Consider the following 23,259-nt stretch of genomic DNA (forward strand, 5'->3'; position numbering starts at 1 on the left):
GCTGCTCTGGGAAGCCTGGAAACGTGGCAGGGGAAACACAGGACAGGGCTGTTCCTGATCCGGGAAGCTCCAGCCTTCAGAGATGTCTGTGGAGCCTGCCAGGCGGTTGTTTTTCTCACCATATGTGATTTCTAGGCGTCTTAAAATTTTCATTTGGCCCAAACATTGCCAGGCTCAGGGGTTGATTGTGCCCTGCGTGGGGATGGAAGTGGTCTTGCCTCTGGACACCAGGCTGGGAGTAGGCAGAGAAGTGGGTTGTGGAAACCTCTGATGAGGTTGGAAGGTGTAGGTGGGATCATGGTGTTGCTTCTGCCACCACAGCAGCCTCTGGTGCGGAGAGAGGCAGGGGCTGGAGGGTGAAAAGAGGGAAGAGAACTGGGTGGGGGGGGGGTGAAGGGGCTGAGAGATGAAGGGTGGGGGTAGTCTGTAGGCCTTGCTTTGTGTCTTTAAAACCAACACATGCTTCTCTGTGGCTGTCAGGTGGTGAGAATTCTTATTTCAGATTCTATCCATCTGAAAATGCATTTACCCAGTTCACTGCAATTGGTTGACCACAGCTCCTGCAGAGAATCCAGGAGTCTGGTGTATGTCCTGGGGCAGGATGGGGAGAGAGAAGCCCAGTCCTGGGTCAAGCCCTGTCTGGGCTGGTTCGGTTCTAGCTGGGAACCCAGTGTTCACACACAGCCTTCTGCAGAGCAAAGTGATTTCCTGCTGTTTTATTGGTTTGGGGGCCAGATAGGTTTTAATAAGAGAAAAGAAAACAACTTCAAAGCAAGCCATCCAGAAAGCACAGTTATTTGTCTCCAACATTCTAGAACATTAAAAAAGGGGGGCTCCTGCAAGTTGGAGGAAATATGGGGACCATGGTCTTGGTGAGGGTAGCAGTGGATATTTGCAAGGAGAACCCATCATGGTGATGGCAAACTGAGCAGCCTTCCAGCAGGGCTCTGCCACACCTCGGGGGTGAAGAAAGATTAAGTGGTTCTCTGTAATTGAGGACCCCCCAGGTTTCCAGGATGCATGTTGCGACTAGGACAAGAGACCTTTAGTATGTGCTTCCCCAAAGATGATGGCAGGGGCTGGGACCTTCAGAATGAGATGCATAGTGACAGGTGTGCATTCATCAAAGCTGGAGAAGGCCGTATGGGCTTTTGACACCACAAGAGTGATGTAATTGCTGACTGGCCAAGAGCGCTCCATTCCACAAGCAGAGGAGGATGAAAGGTAATCAGGAGCAGATTGTTTATTGGAGAAGGAAATAAAGTGGCTACGTGAGAGGTTTGGAGGTGACTTCCAGGGTAGGGATCTAGGCTTTTGGAGAACAGATAAATTTAGAGTTGTTATATCTTCAGAAACAGGGGAGACAGGGTGGGCAGGGATGCCCACCCCGTGAACATAAGCCTGGGGGACCCAATACCCAGGTTCTAAGCTTTGCTTCAACACAGGCTAGTGTTTGATAGGGGCCGAGCCAGCCCCACTGGGCCTCAGTGTCCTCATGTAGAATGAAGGGTGGGGATGAGCTGACCTCCAGGCCTGGTGTCTATATTTTTATTGGTATTTGTCTTGGGGAGGTGCTCACTTATTGAGGACTTTTGCATAGGCACATATGATGCCAAAATCAGAGTGAGGCTTCACAGAGGCATTTGTTTGTTTAGCTTTATTGGGGGCTAAACACCTGAGAAAGCTGAAGCCAGATCTGTGAAAAAGTCAGAGCCTTTCCAACATAGAGATAGGCTGCCTTGATAGGAAGTGAGTTCCCTGTCCCTGGAGGTAATCAAGCAGAGACTGAATGACTATATGCCAGGAATCTTACAGAGGAGAGTCATGAGCCGTTTAACTAGATGGCTTTTACATTTCCTTTTAACTGTAAGGAGCTCCACTGCTTATGCATATAACTAGCTGTTCAACAGAGTCTCCTCAAGGCTATGATGTCAGCCCCAGCCTTCTGCACTTCTTTCTTGTGCCCCTAGAGCAGCATTTCTCATCCCTGGCCTGCACATTTGAATCGCTGAAATATTTTTTTAAATGTCAGTGTCCAGGCCTCACCTGCAGAGATTTGATTAAATTATTCTGGGTTGGGGGTCAAGGTCCCTCAGTTCTAGAATGGCCTGGGCTGTTGGTGCCTGGTGGGCATCCTTCCCACCTGCATACTCCCTGATGGGGTGAGGAGACTCAACCCCCCTCTGGTTTCATTCTGCCTTGGTATAGAGCTCAAAAGTTTGACCTTTCCACATTCATTCACCCAACAAACATTTGTTAAGTGCTTATTTCATGTTGGAAGAGTCCTAGTAGGCCAGCTCTTGGCTACTTTAGAGAAGCAAGCCCCAAACTGCCTTCAGAAAGACCTCATCATGTGTATTCCTGCCTCCTACACTTAGCACAGTGCCTGGCACATGGCAAGTATATAATAAAACATTTTGATTGAATTACATGGAATCTTTGCCAATGTTGTAAGTGGGGCAGGAAACTAAATTATAAGCAAGCATGCAGTAGAGAATTCATGATATGCCATTTCCCCTCTGCTCAGACCTTATAAAGGAAATCATCTCCTTAACTGGAATTATGTTTGTGGCCTTAGGGGTGACCCATCTGACTTGATATTTTGGTAGCTTGGTCTCCCAAATGACCATTTTTTCCTCCTTGGGTCATCGCACAGCGGGAGGGCCGAGGCCTGGGGAGGATGATGTCTTCTTAATTGGTGTCCTGGTCGTTGTGCTGGTTTCACTAACCATTACCAGGCCACCCTCTACTCAGACCCGAATGCCCTTGTGTTAACTGCATGATGTCCCTCCTCTGGGAGTGACAAAGTGGAGGGCCACAGAGAAATGGCCCAGGCCAACTTGACTTTATGAGTTTCATTTTGAGACCATTGGCATCCTTCACTCCACAAGCATTTCCTGCCTGCCCGCCCCATACCAGGCCTGGTCTGGGCTGCACTCGCAACAACGATGCAGACCCCCAGCCCTGACGTCAGGCTGCTGACTGTCTGTCATGCTACTAAGTGACCGGGGTTTAATGGTGACATGACTGGGGCCTCATCAGAGAGTGGGGTGAGATGGTGAGATTAGTCCTGCCCAGGAAGACTGGGCATGGAAGACGATGTTCCGATGACAGGCAGCCCGTGTGTCATGAGACTCTCTGGGTGGAGAGAGCACAGACCTTTGGGTCTAACTTCTGCCTGGGTTGGAATCTGACCTCTACTCTGTCCTTGCTTGGGATGGTGGGCAAGTGACGGAACCTCCCTGGGCCTCGCATGGGGTTGTTCCGAGGATCTAAAGCAGTTACAACAGCGCCTGGCAATGGTAAGCGCACAGTAGATGTAGGCTGTTATTTTTATCATGTTCCTTTAGCTGTATTTGGGAGTTCAGGAAGGAAGTGTCTACCTGCTTGACACATCTCAAAATTTTGTTCCTTTCATTCAAATATTCAGCATTCAACTGATACTTATTGACCTGCTATGTGCCGGACAATGTCTGAGGTGCCAGGATGTAGAAGTGGACAAGCAAATTTGAAATCCTGCCCTTCTGGGGTTTCCATCTTGGCGGTGAGAGACAGCCCCTGGGACCTGGTAAAGACACCCACACAGAGAGCTCAGGAAGGTGGAAGGTGCCTGGAGCTTGGTCTCTAGGACCCAGGATGATGCTCAGCCCTGGTGGTCGTTGAGCAGAAGGTCTCATGCCCTCCTTGTCTGCAGAGAGAGCCCGCATCCTTAGCAAACAGCATCTTTGGGGAGAAGGTACTCTCTGAAGCTCCTTTGGCCTTGGGTCAGTCTGTATTCCTCACTTCACATTCAGGATGTAGGGTCAGTTCGGGTTCAGCTGCCTCTCTAGGGTCGCCTCTTCTGGTCCTGGTCATTCAAGGAGCTACTTGTAGGTCTTTTCTCTCAGCCTGGGCTTCCTGCCCATTTCTTCCAGGCCCTACTCATCTGCCCTTTGTCTGCCAGGTGGGATTCAGGCTCAGCGGACTGGGGGTGGATGGAGTGGGGGAATCCCTGGCGTTTTGCAAGTACCCAGCACAGGGCCTGGGCATAGTTAAGTGCTCTGTAAATATTTATAGTGTGAATGGATGAGTGAATGAATGTTTGGCCCATTGCAGGACGCCAAAGCTATCTTTCTGAAATGCCTGGGGGAGCATCTTTGTAAATTGTTGCAACCCTAAAATGCTGATATTGGAGGTGTATTCAGCAGCCCCTGACTGAGAACCAGCTGAGTTTACCTGCACTGACATCTGTGCAGCAAGAGAAAGGGCGTTTGGCTAAGAGAATGTGAGCTCTTTTGTGTGTGAAAAAAGAATGAGTTTTTTCATATGCATTATTTTACTTTATCCTCCAGTATCTGTGAGAGTTGGTCCTGTTACATCTGGCTTGCAGAGAAGGAAACAGAGGCCCAGAGAGGTTAAGTGACAGGTCCAGTGTCACATAGCTAGTGAGCAGCAAAGATATGACTTGAATTCTGGCCTTTTGGTTCCAAATCCCATGTTATTTAGAAAGAGACAATGGTAATTTTCTTTGTTAGCTATCTCGTTCTATTTGAGGAGAAGTTGGCATGAGTGAGTTTTGTTGCTGACTATTTCACACTCACAATTTTATCATGTATAGAAATGCCTGAGAAAAGGAGAAAAAAAAGAAAGAAATATTGGGAGTGTCCCTATGACCTGTGTATGTGTCATGGCCAGTGTGCGCCCAGTGCCATCGGCCACTAGGCTTCAGGGGCTATTTGGTCCAAGAGTCTCATTTTACTGGGGGTATTGAGGCCTAGAAGAGTGAAGCAGCTTGTCCAAAGCCAGGCATTTACCGTGGAGGAGGCCCAGACCCTCTGGGCCCTCTGATGGCAAGCCCAGGGCCCAGCTCCAGAGACCTCTTAGTTATGAAGCACCCTGGCTTCTTGGAACTTCTCCCTCCTCAAGCCTGTCGGAGATCCAGGTGCCCTTTGAAGCCCCCAGGGTCCACCCTCCCACCCCATCGTGACAGCTTTGCCTGTTTCCCCTGTTTGCAAGTTGGACATCCAAGGACGCAGAGGATCTGAGTGATTCCATTCTGGACCATGAGTGACCAAAATAGGATTCTGGTAGCTGACTTCTGGTAGGAACCAGGCTGGGCAGTCACTCTGAGAATGCCAGGAAGAGCCAGGGAGGTACTTAAATCAGGCAGCTCAACCTGGGACCATGAGCCTGAGCTAAGAGATGAGCATGAGGGTGAAAGGTGTGGAGAGTGGACGAGAATGAGAGATTATGAGAAAGAGGCAGGATGAGAGCAGAGGAAGGAGGAAGGCAGGGGCTTGGTGCTGGTATGAAAGCACCAGGTTGAGGAAGGAAGCTCCGTCTCCGCAGAGAACAGCAATCACGAATGCAGTCTTCCTGGCCAGTGGATAAGGGGCTGGTTTTAATTTGCATAGCATTAATTAGCAAGAGTGTCTAATTAGGACAACCATTACAGAGCCACAGTACTAAGCTGATGCTGAATGTCAATCAATTTTGGAGCTTCTCCATGAAATTGAAGGAAAAGTTGACCTTATTAAACTGAAAAGATTTCTAAATCAATTATTTCCCAAGTCGAATGCACAAAACGTAAATCTTAATTCAGTAGATACAGACTTTAGAAGATATTACCTCTTCCCCTTTGGGTGTTCCAGCCAGTGACAAAGATCATGAATCGATCACATATGTACACACATGCACACACGCACACACACGCACACACACACACACACACGCTTTGGGGAAGGTACCTGCACGTCTCTACCTGGTATTTAACTTCTGTTCAATGCCCCTCTAGGACTCTGCCTGCATGGTTTTCTGTTATTTTCAAATGTTCCAAACAATATAATACATTTAGAACTTCAAAGTCTCTGGAAAATCTACCATAATCATTACAATTCTGGCTTGTCTTTGGAAGCTACAGGGCGGCCGGGAGAGCAATTTATATGGCTGGCTCAGAAGCTGGGAACACACTCCATCACAGTCTGCACAGCCTCGGGGAGGAAGGGCTAGCACAGTTCTGAGAAGCCTCACTGAAGAAATTGGAGGCTGGAAAGGCCTGACCAGCCGGGCAGGTGGGGTGTTGGTGCACAGGCAGGGCACAGAACCTGGAAGTAGATGATCTGGAGTAAATCCTGGCTTCTTCAATCCTGACTTGGCCATTGGTTGGCCATGTCCTTGGACAAATTAGGTAACTTTTTGGCGCCTCAGTTTCCTTCTCTGTAAGAGTGGGTTGACGATGTCCACCTTGCATGGTAGGCCCCTACAGTAGCGCTTTATAACGGGTTGTTGTCGTCAACAAGTCACAGATCTGTGAAGGGCTGGCTCATGGCTTGGAACAGAACAGGACCACGTGGATAGGGGCATCTTGCAGAAATGTGGTGCACCCTCCTTCCCTGCTAGGAATCTCCTCTACAGCACCCCTGATGGCTGTAGCCAGCCTCTACTAAGGTGACAGGAACTCACTATCTCACACGGGAGCCTAGTTCGTTTTGAAGGCAGGGGGGAAGCGTGGTATATAGAAAAATCTGATATATAGCTAAAGTCTGGGCTAGCTGTATGACCTTGGAAAAGTCACTTTGTCTCTATGACCCTCAGTTTTGTTTTGTTTTGTTTTGTTTTTTAATCAGTAAAATGGAGACATTATGACCTCATCTGTAGGGTGAGAATGCGAAGTAATCTGTATAGAAGGCATAGTCTGGGACCTGGTATGTAGTCAGTACTTAATAAATGTTAGGTAAAAATAAAAGTACTATTATTAAGTAGTTTCAAGAAGCACTTATTAAGCACCTGTTGTACTCAGATCATCAGAGGTAATACAACTGAGTACCCTGACACTTTATAGAATGACACTATATATTTGCAGTCTTTTTTTACATTAAAAAAGTAAAAAATTAAAAAATAATTGGAAATATACCATATTTACAGTTTTGGGGTCTGGGTTTTTGACTTGATATTATATCATGATCCTTTCCTGATATCTTCAAATATTCTCTGCAGAAGTGGCTTTAAGTGGCAACATAGTGTTCCATCACTGGCTATTCTCCAATTTACTTACCCACTCTAATATTTTGGGACATTTAGGAATAAATGGCTTTAAAAAAACAACTCTCATCTGTTGGGATATAATTCTTAAGCATTCCTGTGTATGAAGGATATTACTCTATTGAAAAATTCTGAGTTGCAGGAGAGAAGTGTTGACCAGTTGACCACAGGACTCCCTTCCAGCCCTATGAGTCCCTTTGGCCCTTAGATAGCAGTGAGTGGGGGCTGAGCAGGTGTGTGTACATACACACATGTGGTGTGTGGCAGCTAATTAGCCAGCCCTGAGTTGCTGCCATCACCCAAAGAACCATATCAATTTCAAGCTTCACTGGAGTTCAGACAGAAAAGAAAAGATGATAATTCAACATTTTAACAAATAGAAAACATTTCTAATCCAGCCAGACTTCTTTGACGTATTTTCCTGCTATTAAAAATGGTTGATGGTTTAATTTTTATTGACATGTGATTGATAGAGAATGCAAGGAAATCTGTGAAGTAATGAGCATTCCCACTGATCCAGTGCACACGCATCTCCCTATGGGGCTGGGACTGGCCGATGAGATTTCACTGACCAAAACGAAGAAGCAGGTGGAGTTGACTCTTATGTAAACGCTTTGAGTTTTAGAACAAAAGGAAGAAGCTCAAAGGAGAAGAGACAGCATCTGGCCCCTTTCCCTTCACCTCTTCCTCTAAAAATGTTGGAAATAGACTTGGATTCTGATTTCAGTTACTTTCTGCCAAAAGAAACAAATTAAAGTTTGAAATGTGCAGCTGATCCCAAATCCTTCCCTGGGGAGGCATGATGCTCCCCAGATGTCAGACCCCTTTGAGAAGAAAGTTATGGTCATTTCTGGCTCAAAAACATCATGATCTGTCCCCAGTTGATTCCTATAGGGAGGTAGTCTTGTCCTAAAAGTCTGAGTGTCCCTGAATCCACCACCTGCTCTCTTCAGCCCCAGCAGGTCTTGTGCTTTGGGTGGTGTTTCAGGCATCCAATAGTGCTTTCGAAGAGTGGAACCTTCCTGAGGGCTGGAACTGTGTTCTGTTTTCCTTTGGGCCCTTAACTGGAGCAGCAGAATACCCCCCAAGGCACCTCTGTGCATGTGCACTGAGTAGATGATTGCAGGCTGCTCTTCATTAAGTGTAGAACATGCAAGAGGCTAAATGAAAAGTGGATTATGCTTAGACTGTTGTCTCTGGGCAGGGCAGAATGGAGAATTTTCCCCACAGCTTGATGATCCTGTACAGTGTAGAAAGCTGGGGTTTGTGTATAAGCCAGATTGGAAACTTGTGGTGGGCAGGGGCCCTCTATAAATATCCTGCAGTATCCAGCACACTGTTGGACATCTAGCAGGTGCTCAAGAAATGAGAAGTTGTTGAAATCGTCATGAAAGAAAGAAAAAATGAATGAGCTCCTTCATTAGTTCTCCCTTGGGTCCCCAGCAGTAGCTTGTGTCTGGCACAGAGTGGGCCCCAAAACTATATCAAATAAATGAATGGTAGATTGGCAGACACCAGGGAGAGCTGCTTTCTTTCCATCTCAGCCTGCAGAGGGTGGTTGAGAACAGGGACTTGGGCATCTGGGAGTCCTGGGTTTAAGTCCAAGCCCTCCACTGACTCTAAGTGGCTGCCATATTGGACACCCCCTCCCCCCAACGCTGGAGATCTCAGCCACCTCTCCCTCTGTCTCTGAAAGCTTGCTTTCTTGGACCGTGATGTCTCCCTCCCTAGCTCTATTGTAGGTTTCATGTGGTAATTAATCATATCTCACCTTCGAAACACCTTCCATTATCGTCTTATGTAGTCATTTGGGTCTGTGTAAATGGGCACTTCTCACATTTTTACTGTTTCCCATTGAGAGTGGGCCTGAGGGGTGCGGGCAGTGCTCTGGGCTGGGAGTCAGGCTGAGAGTCAGAGGTCTTGGCTTTGAACTCTGGCATGAGCCACTCACCTCTCTGAGCCTCTGCCTGTAATATCTATAAAGCTGGGCCAGAGGCCAAGGGCTGTCTCAAGGATGGATGAGAACAAGATGTGAAACCACCTTGTAAACTGTAAGGTGCTTTGCAGACATCAGGCATGTTATGATTCTGGAGCATGGGGGCTGTTTCTCATGTGGCGTGCCTCTCTCAGGATACGTGAGGCCACAACACAGTGCTTGGAAGTACTGCCTGGCTTTCTGCTACCTTTGCTCAGGGCTGTGTTCCTGCCTTCCTTTGGGACTGGGAGCTGCCTCTACTCCCTGGCTTCCAAATGCCCAGGAGGCACCAGCCCTGTAGAGGAGATGAGGTAGATGATAGTAGGCAGCCCTCACAGGGCCTGGCACTGGGCTAGGCACTTTACATAGACAAGTGCCTTTATCCTTCACAGCAGCCCTGAGACGTAGGTACTGATGTTGTCCCCATCTGATGTCTGAGGCAATTGAGCACAGAGAGATGGAGTGAGCAGCCTGAGGTTACGTGGCTAGTAAGTGGCTACGTCAGGGTTTGGATTCTGTTGGCTGGTCCCAGAGCTCTTGCTGCTAACCACGTGGGTCCCCTAAGCTGCCCTGGGGCTGGAGGACTGCAGTGAAGGCAAGTGGCCCACCCTGTTTCCCCCAGCCTCAGCTGGAGGGACCCTCAGGGCCCTTCTCCTGCCCAGGACCCCTCTCTGCTCCTGTGCTCGGCCCCCTTCTCTTTCCAGTAGCTCCTCTGCCACCTTCGCTTCCCTCCCCGCCCTTGGCCCTAAAATGGGAGATGAGAGCTGCTGCCAGGACATTCTCATTCATTCCTGAAAGAACTCTGCATTGTCAGAGATGGAAGGGACCTCGGAATCCTCTGGTTCAGGTTTGTTAAGAGAAAAGAGAGGCTCAAGCTGGCACGGTATTGATGCCCAAACCATATAACAGCAGCATCGAAAAGAATTATGTTCATGTGACTTCTGAGCATGGAGGCAAATATTCTAAACAACACATCAGCAAACTGAGTCTAGGCATGTATAACAAACAGAATACATCACGCCCAAGCAGGGTTCATCGCAGGAATGCAAATATGATTTAACCCTAGAAAACAGAGGCTCAGAGGGCAGCTGCTGAGACGGAGCCGGCCCAGGGCCCAGCCCAAGGTACTTTCGGGGCTCAGGCTACCTTTGTGCTGTATCCTGCTCCCAGGAGGCGCTGGTGACAGTCTTTCCTTTGCCTTCACTGCCCCTCACCCCCACCCCTTAACACAGCCTCAGAGTAAAATGAGATGCTCCCTCCCGGATTTCCCTAATCCTCTCTTTCCCTTTCTCCTGCAGGATTCCATGTTTTCACTGGCCCTGAAATGCCTTATCAGTCTGTCCACCATCATCCTTTTGGGTTTGATCATCGCCTATCACACACGTGAAGTCCAGGTAGGTGCCCTCGCCCACACCCCTTCATGCAGGGGCTATTCCTTTGCTCCAGGCTGAGCCCGTCCCCCCTCCCAAACCTACCCTTTCAGTAGCTACTTGGGTGATTTCAGCAAAAGGTATCTGAGATTGTGGATCTTCTCTTTTGGTTTGGACCCTCGTGGGAGAGGGAATTGTGAGGCTGCCCTGTGGCTTTAGAACAACTGTGACATTATCTTCAAGTGGGGATCCCAGAGGCAAACACGACTTCATGAGTTGGGGGGCAGTCCTGCTTAGAATTTTCATTCTGCACCATTCTACGGTGAGACTTGCTTTGCCCTTTCTATCTCTTGCTGGATCCTTTCTGAACTTGAGCCACTGAGTCCCCCAAGTGAAACAGACCTGCCTGCTGTGCCCCTGCATACACACACACACACACACACACACACACACACACTGCACCAGACACCACCGGGAATCTGTATTTCTGACTGGTGTAGACTTTGCTCCCACGGGACTCTGCCAGGGAGGAGAGATTTTCTAGATAGAATAGAATCTGCTGTAGTTGAAGGGGCCTCTGTTTCTTGCTGTCCAGGAGTCACTTAGCACCCAGAGAGGTATTGGCTTAACCTCTGGGGTGCACTCCAGTTTGGCCGATGTAGGGAGGGTGGTTCGACCTGGGCTGGGAAGGGCAGGCAGGAGTGAGCATATCTGTAGCATCGTCTCATGACAATGGGTCTCCCTCTCACTGGGCCCTTCAGGCTGACCTGCTCTGCTGGGGCCCTGGGTAGTTCTAAAGTATCCAGATGTTTTTTCTCACATGCATACGCATCTAAATATAACTCCTGTCATTTGGCTGGAGGAGCACAGATAGATCCACATCTGGGCAGCAGGCAAGAAATTGACAAAGACCAGAACTCAGAGTCAGAAAAGCTGGGGCTGAGTCTCGCCCATGACCTCTTCTTACAGCATGTCTTTGGCCAGCCCTGAGACCTTTCTGGACCAGAACATGTGAACTTTTCCTCGTCTGGAACATGGCGGTTTTATTCTGCCATTTATGGGTCGTTGTGAGGATGAATGGGGAGTGTATGAGAGAGCTCTGTAAACTGTAAAACACTTCAAATCTCATCGCTTTTGTCACTCAGCGTTTCTGGGCTGAGCGGCTGCACAGGCAGAGATGGGCCAGTGTCTCCTGCTCCTGGAGGGGCTCTGCTTTGCCCCTGGGTGTCAGGGACCTCTGCGGCTGTCCTGGGCGTGGGAGCCCTGGCTCCAGGCCACCTTACCTCCACTCTGTTGATAACCAGAGGACACTAATCTAGAAGGTGGGGACTCTTTAATCTCTGGGGGGGTCACAGGTGTGGGGAGGCTGAGAGTCCCAGACACCACCAAGCAGCTTCCTTCGTGGGGTCTGACCTGGGCAACGCAGGTGGGCTTTAACCCAGACCGTGGTCCGGTCAACCCCAGAAAGGAGCCAGGAGTACAGGCAGGAGGAACGGGCCAGGATCAGAGACCGGACCATGAGTCACAGTCGGGGCTCCAGGCTGGGTTCACCCCACCCCAAACCAGCTGTGGGACCCATGTATCTCCTCAACTTCTCTGAGCCCCTGAACCCTCATCTAGAGGGCGTCTATACTACTGTGTATCACCTTGACCTGTGCAGAGGGGTTGCACAGGCCAGAGAAAAAGGCAGAGTCATGAACTCATCTGTGATCCAGGCTTGAGGGAGGGGAGAGGAGCTGATCTCAGCCTCACACCCGCACGACGGTTCCACACAACCTGACTGCTGCTGCTTTCCACTCCAGGCATTGGGATGGGAAGAGCCAGGCATCCCTCCCTCTGATTCTCTTGGGGTCCTGCCCCACCTCCCTCTAGGGCTTGCAGCCTTGGCTCTCAGACCTGATCCCACCCAACTGCAGTTGTGACCTCAGTTCTGGCCTGGTGGCAGGGCCGTGATGCTGATAGGCTAGCACCTCGCTGGGCACACTTTGTCCATCCTCAGCTCATAGCCAGTCTCTGCTTCACCCTAATTATGGGCAGCAGAGGATGCTTTTCAGTCACTTGTCTTGGCCTGACACTCACAGTTTGGAGAAACAAAGTGAAGTCAGTGGCATTAAATCCTGGCTCAGACACTTCAGCCTGAATGACCTTGAGCCAATAACAACTTCTCTGGGCCGCATCGGTTTCCGCATCTGAAGTATGGAAGTCATACCCAACTCATAAGCAGGGGGGTAACAGTTGACAGTGCAGAGTGGGCCTTTATGAAGTGGAAACTGGTCTCTTTCCTGTGACCTCTGTCCCACTGCTTCCAGCTGGACCTCGTCCATGTACAAGCTGTGCCCACCAGATGGTCACTGTCACAACTGCCCGGTACTGGCGGGTGGTTGGACTTCCTCCCTGCTCTAGCCCGGCCCTTCCTGTACTCTCAGCTCCCGCCACCCAGCCCCTTATCCTCCCTGGCCCACTGTCACGTGGGGAGTCACCAGAACCTGGCTCCCTCTGTGCCTCTTACCTGTCCAGTGAAGTTCTTTCTTCTGGAAAGGTCTAGTGGGACCTTCTCCTGCCAGAGGGAAATGGGAACGGTTTGGGCCCAGACGGTCAGCAGGACCCTTGTATGCACTCACCTGACCATATTGTGATTTTCTGTTCTGTATCCTTTTCCCCACCCTCAGGGACAATGATGCTGTTAATCTTTTTTTTTTTTTTTTTGCCGTACGTGGGCCTCTCACTGCCATGGCCTCTCCCGCCGCGGAGCACAGGCTCCGGACACGCAGGCTCAGCGGCCATGGCTCACAGGCCCAGCCGCTCTGCGGCATGTGGGATCCTCCTGGATCGGGGCACGAACCCGCGTCCCCTGCATCGGCAGGCGGACTCTCAACCACTGCGCCACCAGGGAAACCCGCTGTTAATCTTTGTATTTCCAGGGACCCACGGTGTCTGACAGAGAGCAGGTGTCTGCAGGGCATATTTTGAATGAAAGAGTGCTGGATTCGAGCTATCTGGTTTCCAAAGCCTTTTAGACCATGACTCAGCTCTGTGGTCTTGGGCCTCAAGTTTCCACATCTGTTCCTTGGGGACCCTGAGCACCCGTCCCGCCCCCCTCCCCTCCCGATTCTGTAATTCTCTGATTGAGGTTGGTGCCCGCCGGCTGGGGGACCTGCTTCCTGAGAGCGGCGGGAGGGTTATCCCAAGCGTGATGGCCGGTGCTGATCCAGAGGGGACGCTTGGAAAGCCTCTCCAGTAGGGAAAGGCCAGCTGCTGCTTATCTGTTGGGAAGTAGGGCAGGGTGAGCCTATGGCTCCTCTCCTCCGTGGGGTGAAGTCAGGGGCCTGTGTTAAGGATATGCTTGTCACTTCCTCATCAACACCAGTTACTGGTCACTTGGCTAAATTTTAGCAGGAACCAGATGACCGTGTTTCCACGTCCCCCCAGCCCTGCCCCAGTCGCTCACATCCAGGCCCCTGGCCCTGGCCCTGGCCCTGGCCCAGCACACACAGGAGGCTAGGCGTACCTTCTAGAATAGTGTTCGTATTTGTTATTAGTTTGGACAACTTGTGTTTTTGAGAAAGAAGACTCTGAAACATTATTGGGAACCTCTCAACCAAACTCGGGCTTCAAGTCATGCACCTGAGGCGCGGTAGGTCCTCAGAGGTGACAGGAGGGGGTGCACCCCTCACCAGTGCAGGAGGCCCCTCCAGCCTCTGTGGGCCGGCCTGTCACCGGGACTCACTGCCTCTTGAGGGAGGCTCTCCCTGGCTGGGCAGTGTAAGTTCTAGAAAGTCTGCCCTTCCACTGAGAGGAAACGGGCCTCTCTGAAAATTCCACTCAGCCCGCCTCTCTTCTGGAGTAGGGAAAAGAGGTGCCTGTGTTTCCCACGGGGCAGCCCCTGTCGTTTGAGGATGGCTGCCCCGTGTCTCCTTGGTCTCCTCTTCTCTTGGCATCTTGGAGCACGGAGCCTTCAAAGGCCCGGGCATCTGTTCTCCTCAGGCTAGCGTGTCCTGGAAAGAAATGAAAAGCAAAATGCATTGTTTGTTGTGTTATTTATCAAAACTTTGAAAACTGCACTCTCCCTTGGAGAGTCCATTTATTCCTGTGGTTTGGTGATCACAGATCACCAGTGCAAACCTCCTCTCCCCAGGCTGCAGACTCATGTTTTAGGGGCCATCAGCACACCCCTAGCTCAACATGTAACTCCCTCCCTCCCTTCCTCTCTCCCTTCCTTCCTCTTTCTGTCTCCCTTTGTTTCTTCTCTTTTCTCTCTCTTTGTTTCTTTTCTTTCTTTCTATTGAAGTATAGTTGATTTACAACGTTGTATTAGTTTTAGGTGTACAGCAAAGTGATTCAGTTATATATATATTCTTTTTTAGATTCTTTTCCATTATGGTTTATTAAAGGATATTGAATATATTTCCCTGTATAGCTATAAAGTAGGCCCTTACAGTTTATACAGTTTATATGTAGTGTTATATATCTGTTAATCTCAAACTCCTAATTTATTCCCCCTTTGGTAACCATAAGTTTGTTTTCTATGTCTGCGAGTCCGTTTCTGTTTTGTAAATATGTTCATTTGTATTATATTTTAGATTCCACATATAAGTGATATATGATATTTGTCTTTCTCTGACTTACTTCACTTAGTATGGTAATCTCTAGGGCCATCCATGTTGCGGCAAATGGCATTACTTCATTCTTTTTTATGGCTGACTAGTATTCCATTGTGTGTCTATATAATATCTTCTTTATCCATTCATCTGTTGATAGACACTTAGGTTGCTTCCATGTTTTGGCTATTGTAAATAGTGCCACTGTGAACATTGGGGTGCATGTATCTTTTTGAATTAGGGTTTTCATCTTTTCTGGATATATGCCCAGGAGTGGAATTTCTGGATCATATGGCAACTCTACTTTTAGTTTTTTAAGGAAGCTTCATTCTGTTTTCTGTAGTGGCTGCACCAATTTACATTCCCACCAACAGTGTGGGAGGGTTCCCTTTTCTCCACACCTTCTCCAGCATGTATTATTTGTAGACTTTTTGATGATGGCCATTCTGACCAGTGAGACACTGAACACTTTATTGCTCCCCCAATATCCTCCCTCCTCTACCCTTCTTACCCATCTAGTGCATTCATTCATTCATTGTGTACTTAATGAGGGTCTACTCTGTGCAGAGCCTGGGACAGGGGCCCAGTACTCTGTGCTGGAAACCCTGAAATCACTTTTGCTTCTCCAAGGGGTTGCCAGTGTTGAGTGAATCCATGGCTCTAATGTCTTTAGTGCCATCCTGGAAGGCAGGACAGAAGGAGGCTGAGAACACAGATTTTAGAGTAGCCCAGCTTGGGTTCAAATCATGTTCTTTGTCACATTGTAGTATGTATGGTAGCCTTTAGCAAGTTACTGAATGCCTCTTAGTCTATCTCCTTTCTGCAAAATGGGACTAATAATAGTACCCACCACAGTGTTGTTGTGCAGATCAAATTAGATAATACATGCAAAACACCTCAGCTTCAATGAGGACGTATTTGCCGGGCTGACAGCATGGAAAGGATATCCCAGGCAGAAGTCTCAAAAGGAACAGAGGCCCTGAGATGAGAAACTGCAGAGTGCATTCAGAATGCCTCCAGGACAAGGTCCTGGGCAGTGGGCCCGGTCTACTCTGGAGCACGGCAGGACCAGCAGGAACTCATCTGCCTTGCTGAAGAGTTTTGGAACTGTCCTGTGGGCAGCAGGGAGAACCATGGAAGGAGTTCAAGCAGGAGAGAGAGATGATCAGATCTGCATTTTAGCTGCAGCATGGCAGATGTTGCAAGGGCCAATTTCAGAGGCAGGAAGACTAATTGGAAGCATGTTTCCATGGTCGAGATGAGGGACGGTGACACCCTGAATCAGGGTAAGACAAGAGCCAGGGCAGGAGAGACTATGCATAAGAGATGTTGAACAAGTGGAATTGACCAGACTTGGTCAGTTATTAGGTTGGAGGTACTGTCTGTGGGGAAAGGAGGGGTCCAGCAGTTGCTAGGGTAACTCAGTGGCTAGGAGTGCCATTCATTATAGTTGAAACCGCAGGAGGCTGAGGTGGGGAATGATGACCAGGTTAGTTTTGGAAGTTGAGGTTTGGGGGCTGGGCATCCAGCCGCCTCCCTGATAGTGATGCAGAGGATAGGCCTAGATGAGCAGGGAACAGTGGGATGAGAGGAGGCATGGGACAGGTCCCCAGAGGGACATCAGAGGACATCAGACTTCTCCCAGAGGGAGAAGTCAGGGAGGTCAGAGGAGACCCCAAAGGGAGGGAGTCACAAAGCCGGGACAGAGAAGGAAGTGTCGGTTATGCCACAGGGGGGTCAAGGAGTTGGGAACCCCACTGGTCCTTTGCACCAGGCTGTGGGAAGGTCACTGTGTCCTTCCTCAGCACAGTCACTGGGAGTGACAGTCACAGGGCAGTGGAAGGGGAAGGGAGGACCAAGTAGGAGGTGAGGAACATGGAGACACTGAATACTGGCCAGTCTTCTAAGAAGTTTGGCTGTGAATCGAGGGAAGGCAGAGTGGCAGCTGGAGAGGACACAGTGCTGAGGGAGGGATGTTGGTCTGCTTGTGTAGCCTGGAGAGACTGCATATGTCTCGCAGCTGTCAGGAAGAAGCCAATTGAGAGCGAGAGGAAATAACCAGGGGCCAGGTTCTTGTCCAGGAGCACACAGGAGGGGAAGGGATCAAGTGCCCCAGGGAGGAAGTGCCCTGGCTCAGAGCCTGGGGGACATGATGGGGGGATGGGGAGGGGGAGCGAGCCTTGGTGTCCTTAATGAAGCTACAGGGGCAGGAAGCTGCAGGACTGTGCCTGGCACACAGCATGGCTCAATTAATGTTTGTCTAATTAAAATGGAGGGACTGCTGTGAACCTAGGATAGGACATAGGCAGTGGCAGATTTCCCATCATCCAGTGTGTGGATGGGAACTTATAGATCATTAATTTCAGTCTGTGGTTTTTGGCCATATTCAAAGTAGAAAGCATCAATCAGATCAAGATCTGGTGTGGGCCTCCAGAGGCTTCTAGTCCACTTCAAATCTGACAGAAATATAACTATAGTGACAAAATATAGGTCTTCAACCTCATGAATTTGAAACATAGGAGAACAATAAAAGGGGAGACTTTTAAGTTATTAGATGTGTAAAAGTAGATATTTTTATTAAATAGCAATAGAGTTCTCAGCTGACAGGGAAATTACTTCAAATTGTAGGACATAAATTATATTCAAGAGACAGCTCACACTGCAAAAAGGCTCACATGCCATGGCATGATGGTCCCATAGGTTGGAGCATCCTCCTGGGTATGTATAACCTGCTGTCACAGGAACAGGGGCATCTGGAATGCAGGAGGTGTCACTGGTCCAGATGCCTTGGGGGCCCACTGCTAAATGAGTCAGGGGCGTCTTCCCATCAGGGAGTGGACTCGATGGTTCAGGCTGAGCCTTGCTCTGTGCTCTCACTTTCCCTTCTCCCTATAGAAGAAAGTGGGCTCAAGCCATATCCTGAACTTATCTGTAAGGTAAGGACTACTATGTGTCAGGCATTGAGAATCCAGAAATAATTCAGACCCAGTCCCTACCTTTGGAAGCTGCTTGTCCTAGACCTTGATCCACTGTGACCCAGGCTGATAAGCCCCAGGTATGAGGTGTGTGTGAAATACCGTGTGGTCACAGTGGGCCAGGCAACTCTCATGGAGAGAAGAGGCTCTAACCAAGCCATGTATTCACTGGGAGCAGAGGCCTTGTGTATGTTTGGGATGAAACTGGCCTGGAGCATTTCAGGGGCATGAGAGAGAAGAGAAGGGAAGGTGTGTCTGTCCTCCAGGGGAGATGGCAGCTGCCTTACCCTGGTGGGGCTGGGATCTCTGTCCTTGCAGGCCCCCGGTAGATATTTCCTAAGGTTGTCCCTGGCTGGGTGGCTGATGGATTTGAATCGCCTTCACTGGGCTCACAGATGGGCCAGTGGCCAAGGGACTCCTTTAGAGTTGAGCAGATTGGGGACCCCTGAGATCCCAAGACCTCCAGATGGCCCTCTCAGCCTGCTAGGTCTGAGGACATGAGCTCCTTAACCCAGGTGTGCTGCACAGAGAGGAGGAGGGAACTCTAGGCCCCCAGGGTGGCTCCAGGACCACAGGGCTTGACAGGAAAATTCTGGATGGCGGCCTCCTCTGCTGAGCTCACGGCCATCTCCTACTCCACGCTAATGAACACTCCCTAGACAGATGGCAGCACACGAGGGAAATTGGAAATGGGGGTGTGTCCAGGGGACAGGGCCTGGCTAGGCCACCGTGCATCAGCTGAGGACGCCGCCTGCCCTCCCACCGGCCCACCTGCACCTGTACAGCTGGAGAGAAAGGAGGAAAGAGGGGGTGAGTAGCTGCTCAGTCCAAAGGCTATGAGTCCTTGTCAGACTACCCTCCAAAGACAGAAAGCTGAGAGGATGACGCGTTAGCAACCACGTCGGTGACAACGGTGTCATCTCATCTTGTCTAGTGCTTTGTAGTTTTTGGAGTGTTTTCACATGTCTTGTCAGACCTCTTGCCTGCCTGACTTCACCTTTGACTTTTAGGGTTCAGCACAGATGCTTCCTCCTCTAGGAACCCTTCTGGCTGCCCCCACTCCCAGGGCAAAGCGCCCCTTCTAGGAGTTGGCTGGACATGGGCTCTGACACTGTATCTCGCCTGCACCCGCTCCGGCCGTATGTCCATGGTGGTGGAGGCTGACTTGGATTCACTGCTCTGTCCCATAGCCAAGAGCACCCAGCACATAGCAGGGATTCCATAAGTGTTACCAGATGAATGAACAACAAGCCTGAGGGGCAGATAGGCCGATTTATTCCCCTTGCTCCATAGAAGAGAAAACTGAGTCTCTGTAAGACTGAGAGACTGGCCTGAAGTCCACAGCTCTGGCTTGTGCATCGTGAGGGGTCAAGGGTCTCAGCGGGCTGCCCCTTGTGAGCTGGGCTGGCCATGCCCTCTGTGACCCTCCCCACCATCCTCTCATCTCCTCTTGTCCCAGGCCTCAGTCCCAGAGCCTCTTCACTCTCAGATCTGTGGCTGGCCATGGATTGCCATGGTTACCACGTCAGCCCTGGCAGTCTCCATATGACATTTTGGTTTTATTTGCTAAATATTTGAACACTTGGCTTTAACCCTTTCTGCCCCAGAGAGGGCTTTCCTGCCACGTTGCCCCTTCCCTAGGGGCAATGGCCTCCCGCTGCTTTCTCCGGGCCCCAGAGCCCACGGGGCTGGCATGCCTGGGGGAGCAGCAAGGCTGTATCTCAGCTGCCTGTGTTGACTTTCTGTTTTGTCAGTTGGAAATGTCATCCTGTGTCATGCTTCTTGACAGAGCATGTGCTGTGTCTGTTAACAGGTGTGAAAACTGTTGCCCTGGGCATGTTAAGACTTGCCCCAGCCGGGAGGGCCGGTCCCAGACTTCCGGAGTCAGCTGCCTGCGGCTCCATTGACTTCCGGGCAATTGCCTCTTGCCAAGTCTTCCAGAAGCTTCCTCAGCTCCAGGACTCCAGGATGTCAGGGGTGTCCTCTGCCCTGAACCCTGGCAGTGGGACAGAGGGGAAACTGGTTTCGGGAGGAATCAGTGTTTGTAAATGGGGAGGTGGTGTCACCTCCCTTCCCACTCCTCCTCCCCTGCTGGTGCCGGATGAGGTGGCGCTGGAAGGCTGAATCCACCACGCTGTGTGTTACCTTGGAAACCACACACCGTCCGCACCTTGGGAAGTGAGGGGGGGCTGAGGAAGCTTCTCAGGAAGCTTCTGCTGTAATTCAGGGGTACAAGAGATCACTGTCCAACATGGGCAGCTAAGTGAATGACAGTGTTGAGAAAAACAGCCCGAGAGCCTGCCCCATCCAAGGCGCTTCTACCTAGCAAGTCTCTGCCCCCTTTACAAAGTGCGAGGGACCTGTGGCCTGGTCTGTCTGGGGTACCAATCACCGTGCGAGCTTGGATGAGCTACTTCTCTCTCAACCCGAGTTTTGTCATCTGTAAAGTAGGCAGATTGGATCAGATGATCTCTGGGGCCTCTGACTGTATCCAGGATTCCATGCCTGAAGGATGCTCAGTGACAAGGAGACAAAAATGTAGGGAGAGTAGTTACGAACGGTTTTTGATAACAAGAACTGATAGAGTATGCCTTCAGGAGGCCCTCGTGCGGGACTGTCCCAGCAAACTGTCCCTTCTCCTAACTGCCTTGCTTCTCTGCCCAGAAAGGGAGCTGGCTGTCCCCTTAATATAGCCTTGAACTTGAAATAGCAAACAATCGAAAGAACAGTTCTTTGGCTCCAACATCCTAAAGTTTAAAGGTGACTCCTCTTAAGTCTCTTACAAATATAAGCTGGTCAGACATCGTAAAGCTTTTAGGATAATTAAAGTCAGTGACCATGTTCCCTTCCTCAGCGCTCAGTTCCAGCTTCCTTCCATGAATACAAACTCCCATTTCTTCAGAGTCACTGGGGAGCGAGTGTTCAGCTTAATTCTGTTTCCCTGAGAGTGCCGCCGATGTGTACCGTCCGTGACTTTTTCAGAGTTAATTCATTCTATTTTGTATTGTTGTTGTTACTATTTTCAAGTGATGATCTCTTCTGTTTTCCATCAGGGACGGGCATCAGATCCCCTGTGCAATGTCTGGGCCCCGCAGGCTAGTGAACCCCACTGCCTGGGGATGTGTGTTTGGAAAGCACCACAGGGTTCCAGGGCTTCCTCCTGATTAAGAAACATCGTGCTCAGTTATAAGCTCCGCAAGGGCCATGCTTTCTCTTAATCGTCTGTGTGACTGTCCCTGCAGTGCCAATAAAGGGGGTTGTACATAGTGGGAGTGTGATGATTCTAAATCTGGGCTAAAGATAATTGACTCTCTGAGGATTTGGGAAATTGGAAGGCATGGTAGAATTTTTAGTGTTTGGAGACTTCCTTACCATTTTCATTGCATTTATAAGACCAAGAAAATTCTGATAATTCTAGTCTCTGTTCAGCAGGAAGCTGAAGTCGCGTCTTTTTGCTTTTAAGAGAAAAGATGCAAAATCACCACTGCTCAAATTCTCCCAAACCCAGTAATTGGAAAAGAGATGAACTGTGCCGAGTTTATCTCTGAATTAAAGAATTCAATATAATTCAATCCAGCAGAATTCCATTTCCTCTGAACATATCACCAATACAAACCTGGCGGGTGGGTGGGAGGGACCCTGGGCTTGTGGTCAGTAGACCTGGGGCCAAGTTGTGACTTGGCCATCAAAATTTTTTTTAAATTATTGTAAATGTACATCATGTAAAATTTTACCGTTTTAACCATTTTTACGCGTACAGTTCAGTGGTTAAGTTCATCCATGTTGTTGTGCCACCATCACGTCTCCAGAGCTGACTTTGTCATTTTTATGTGACCTTCAGTCATCTGATGGCTTGTGGGTGTGGGTGCCCCTCTGAGTATGGTGGACTTTTTTCATACACCGCCCCCTACCAGCATCCCCCGAACTTGCCTTCACCCTGTCCCGACATCCTCATATCACAGGCCCAGGTTCTGATTCCAAGTGTAGATCTGGAAAAAGGTTTGTAACTCCACAAATGATAATAATGACAGGCTCTATTTTTGATCTCATATGTGCCGGGAATTGTGCCCTTTATGATCTCAATGAATCCTCATGTCAGTCCTGTGAGTGGAATTCTGTTACCATCCCTGTTTTATAGATAAGACAACTAAGGCCTAAGAAGGTAAGCGATGTGGCCAAGGTCATGTGCCTGGTGCAAGGCAGAGCTGGACTCAAGTGGGCTGTCTCCAGGCCTGTTAGGCTTCACTTGCGGGGAGAGCTCCATCCTTGGTCTGTCTCTCCTGCCCCTAGTTCCTGCAGTACCAGAAGGCAGCTTGGAATTTGGGCTCAGCCATGGGGACTCCCCTCCAAAACAGGGCAAGGGCTCACATGACGAAGCCAAGGGCAGAACAGCAATCCTGCAGTAGCGCCTGGGGCCCTCAGCCCCAGCGGCACCTCCAGGAGGGACCTCCAGCCTCTGTTCTGCCCTGGGGTGGCTCCTCTGCCTGTTAGAAATCGCTTCCTTATCCTGGTTTCCCTCTTGTCTTCCTCTTGGGTCCCGGGCCTACCCCAAGGATGAGGTCCAGCACCCTCAGGGAGCTGGGAGCTTGCCAACCCCAGGTAGCATTCCCAACCATCAGGACTGGATGATGCTTTGGTTTCCCTGCCTCCCCTCCTGATTCCTGCTTGGCTAGAGCCTTCTTCGAAGCCCTGGCTGCCTGGCTGGGCCCCATACTGGGTCTTGTTCTTTTCTGCCCTCTCCCCACCCCCCGGCTTCTGAGAGGCTAGTTCCTGCTTCCCTGCCAGTCGCCTGGCCCTCAGGACCAGCCAACGCCTATCTGGGCTGCGTCTGGTCTTCCCTTTGGACACTGAGCCTTGGGCCGCCAGTGGCCGGGGTGGGTCAGGCTTCAGCAGCCCCCTCAGTTTCCCCACCCCTCTTTCCTCCTCATCCTGACTGCCCCTGTGGTAAGGGGCCAACAGCTTCCTACCCAAGCCCCCCTGGGTTGGACACAGGACTTCCCAGGGTTTTCTTCTGCCCGCATGAAACATTCCCAGCTTCCCTGGCACTGTTAGGAGCCCTGTCTCCGTCCTGCCCCCACTCCTTTGCTCAGTGCCCTTGCTCTGCACCTGCCCAGCGGTGTGAGCTGCTCAGGACAGAGGACCACCTACCTGCTTTCTCATTCCGTTACTGCAGCCAAAGACAGCCAGTGCCCCTGACTTGCATAACAGCCTGTTAGTTCACATGGAGTGGCATGTTTATTAAAGCCCTCTGTCTTCTTCACGGAGCTGCCAAGCCACAGGCCTTCACCCCCTGCCCCTGATCTCCCACCCTTGCTTGTCCA

At 50.1% G+C, this 23,259-nt stretch overlaps 1 protein-coding gene across 2 annotated transcripts in view; it reads left to right on the plus strand.

Moving 5' to 3' along the window:
- KCNN3 (potassium calcium-activated channel subfamily N member 3) overlaps positions 1–23,259 on the plus strand; it is a 176,353-nt gene that overhangs the window by 41,207 nt on the left and 111,887 nt on the right. For both annotated transcript variants that reach the window (XM_060137371.1, XM_060137368.1), the window contains exon 2: positions 10,294–10,389. In XM_060137371.1, the coding sequence (XP_059993354.1) occupies positions 10,294–10,389 (96 nt within the window). The remainder of the gene's footprint in view (positions 1–10,293; positions 10,390–23,259) is intronic.

This window comes from Lagenorhynchus albirostris, chromosome 2 (genome assembly GCF_949774975.1).
Source record: "Lagenorhynchus albirostris chromosome 2, mLagAlb1.1, whole genome shotgun sequence".
Lineage (NCBI taxonomy): Eukaryota > Metazoa > Chordata > Mammalia > Artiodactyla > Delphinidae > Lagenorhynchus > Lagenorhynchus albirostris.